This window comes from Primulina huaijiensis, chromosome 6 (genome assembly GCF_012295235.1).
Source record: "Primulina huaijiensis isolate GDHJ02 chromosome 6, ASM1229523v2, whole genome shotgun sequence".
NCBI lineage: Eukaryota > Viridiplantae > Streptophyta > Magnoliopsida > Lamiales > Gesneriaceae > Primulina > Primulina huaijiensis.
Genome location: NC_133311.1, coordinates 13749696 through 13753152, shown reverse-complemented (window position 1 = coordinate 13753152; position 3457 = coordinate 13749696). Strand labels below are relative to the sequence as shown.

The window sequence follows — 3457 nt, the reverse complement described above, 5'->3', positions numbered from 1 at the left end:
TCGAATAACTTTTAAAAATACATTTTAATGCAACCATGTAGAAAAGTATATTTTAAACATAATTAATTAATAGAATTAAAACAATTAATTAAAATACAAGAGAATTTAATAATTTTTATGCATGTGATTCGTGTGGACCTTTAAATTTTCGAGGCGTTACACTTAAGGTTGTATGTGTTGACCTTTGTCCTTAATTGTTGCCACATTAGTCCTTTCGACTTCATGAAGTTCATCAGTTCTGGTTGATCTAAGTCTGTTTCTTGGAACCGATGACTTGACCAATACAAATCATTGATTTATTTACGTCAAAACATAATTTCTATCAAAATTATAATGTCTAAATCTAATTTTAACAACAAACATCAATATACAGATAGCATGTAAAATGAAATACAGATACATGAGGCACTCCTCGGAAAATGTAAAATATATCATACTAGAATCCATTATAGAAAAAGATCTGGGGCACAAGCATAAAATAGAATTCTTATTTTTGAGGGATTGACTTATTTATAATATTTTTATAATATAGGGTATAATTTTTAAATTTTAATTTATATTAATGTCACACTATATTAATAAAAAAATGATTTACCCATTGTTCAATTAGTAAATAAATACCTAGAGACAAATCTCTATGTTGAATTCTTTAATTAGAATTTATAATTAAAACCTACACCGATTTTTGCCCACTCTATCTATTTAAATACCCACCAAAAGAAAATTAATTTACTTGATAATATGTATAACTAAATAATTAAATATTCCTATTTTTATTTACCCGAAAATATATGATTGTAGATCAAATCTATATTCACTATTCACCACAATATATAATGACTTAGAGGATGTTTACTAAACTTATTTAAAACAACTTGTAAGTTCTTACATCTTATAAATTGTGAGGTCTTATTTTATAAATAAATTGTAAAAGTGTTTGGATAAAGTTATTTAAAAAAAGATTAATTAAATATAGTTAAAAAATGTCAATCAACACATGGTTAAACCGACTAGAAGTAGTATTCAATTTCAAATTGTGGCTTTAGGTGAAAAATGAGATTTCTTAGATCTTATTAATTTTTTATTTAATTAAAAATAAGTTAATAGATAATTTAGGGAATTTCACCACAATTACGCGATACTTTGATTAGGTGATTGAGTTAGACATGTGTCACATAAAATTTAACGTGTATAAAGATATGTGGCTATCAACTGACATTATAAACTATTATTCTGTACATTGAAACTGATGTGTATGACGATATTTTGGATGATCTTTTGTTATATAGAAGTTTCGAAACATGGTTAATTCTTAACACATGCTTGGTTAATTCGGGAACGACCATATCAGATAATCCAATATTAAACAAATCAATTTGTTTCGAAGAAAATCCAATTGATCTAATTTTCTATCAAAATCGGACAAAAAATTAGTTATTTCAGTTAATAACTGAGAAGGAAAATTTAAAAATTTTATTTGCAACCAAGATATGCTCACAACAAACTCCATAAATGAAAGCCAAATATTCACCATTTAATCCAATATTAATGATACAACATTCAAATAAACTCAAGCTTAATTCCAACTTCTTAAGCTCGAACCAAACCAAATAAACAAAAAATCCAATCGTCAAATTACTCTAACCAACTTTATGAATTAATCCGTTAATTCGGTTCAATCGAAATTTTGATAACTATTTCCCATTCCTCATAATAAAAGTAGCCCTAAAAAAAAGAGAGAAACCATTGTGGCTGCCGCCTATGGACACACACACTCAAAATTCAAAATTTCACATACATGGCCCCTTCCCACGGAAAATTAAAAAAAATTCAAAATATCGAACTCTCTTTCCATTGGTTCATTTAAAATCACGCGGATCCACACCCCAATAACCCAAAGCCATCGATTTATCTCTGAATCCAACGGCTCACGTCATATAAACAGAAAACCACACCCCCCCTGGTGCTATAAAAGCGCTCTCTCACCACTTTGCCGAATCATCACTGAATCGATTTACGTCATTCCACCCATTTCGCAGACCTACAAATCTCGTTTTACGGGTTGAGATTCTTGTTCATGGAGGCCACGGCAAAAGTAAAGAAGGGTGCTGGTGGGAGGAAAGGCGGAGGCCCGAAGAAGAAGTCGGTGACCAGGTCTGTGAGGGCCGGCCTGCAGTTTCCCGTGGGGAGAATAGGGCGTTACTTGAAGAAAGGGCGGTATGCGCAGAGGGTTGGAACTGGAGCTCCGGTCTACTTGGCAGCCGTTCTTGAGTACTTAGCAGCTGAGGTATTTATTTTTGGGTTGTGGATTCTTCGCTTCCATTTTGGATCTGTTTTCAACTCGTTTTTGTTACTGGGTCTCGATTTTGGTTATCGGAATTGCAATGGTGTTCGTGGTTTTGATTCTTTATCAATACCATGTCTTGCTTGTGGTGCATTTTATTTAATTGCCCGATGTTCAATTTTTGCTAATGGGACATTTATTTCAACATCAGAATTTCGTACATTGAGGGGGCTTGATTTTCCCTATGTTTCGTGAATTTAGAATATATTTAATATCCGTCTAATTTTCTTACATTTCTTGACGTGTTTGTGCCGATATTCTTGTTGGCGTCAGCTTTAAGCGTTTTGTCTCTGGCTTTTTCTCTGGGTATTGGGTTCTGGAATCTGAATCCTTTTCCACTTGTGTTCTTGGTTATAGGTGTTGGAATTAGCTGGGAATGCGGCTCGCGACAACAAGAAGAACAGGATCATCCCTAGGCACGTCCTTTTGGCCGTGAGGAACGACGAAGAGCTTGGAAAGTTGCTTCAGGGAGTCACAATTGCCCATGGTGGGGTGCTTCCAAACATCAACCCAGTGCTATTGCCTAAGAAGAGTGGCGGAGAGACTGCTGCCAAGGCGCCTAAATCTCCTTCCAAGGCTACCAAGTCTCCCAAGAAGGCTGCTGCTTAGATTTTCTTTGTTGGAAATGTATGGTTCCTTTCTGGGCTTAGAATGAGATGAACCAAGGTTGTAATATTTATAGTTTGTTGTTTTAGATGCTCTCTCGTGGAAATCTGTGAATGAATGGAACTTGTTTCAGAATTGAAGCCTGCAAATTGTGTCCATTTTTTAGTTTTGTTTTTGAGCTTTCAATGGTGAGTGGATTTTCCTGGACTTTTTTGTTGCAGTTGTTTCTGATTTGCTTCTGAATGCAAAAGAATTGATTATTTGTGTCAAGTGGAACTGTTCAAATTTACTTGCCAATAGAATTTTATATATTCGAGTTGGTGCAGTATGTGGCCTCGATGAGTGGACAGTTTTTTCAATTGGCCTCCTGGTCCTTGGGGCTGAGTGGATTTGGCGTTCCATTTCTTTAGGATGAAGATTGTTCCGGACTGTTGGCAATGGGACTGCATGCTTTGTTAGCCATGCTATGTTATATGGTGCTATGTCATCTACAGGTAATGTTTCATG

At 34.4% G+C, this 3457-nt stretch overlaps 1 protein-coding gene across 1 annotated transcript; it reads left to right on the top strand.

The window, feature by feature from the left end:
- Positions 1–1987: 1987 nt before the first annotated feature.
- Positions 1988–3220, top strand: LOC140979537 (histone H2A.2-like). Its single transcript, XM_073444977.1, has 2 exons — positions 1988–2287; positions 2702–3220. The coding sequence occupies exons 1-2, from the start codon at positions 2078–2080 to the stop codon at positions 2951–2953; spliced, it is 462 nt and encodes a 153-aa protein (XP_073301078.1). The 5' UTR covers positions 1988–2077; the 3' UTR covers positions 2954–3220.
- Positions 3221–3457: the final 237 nt, after the last annotated feature.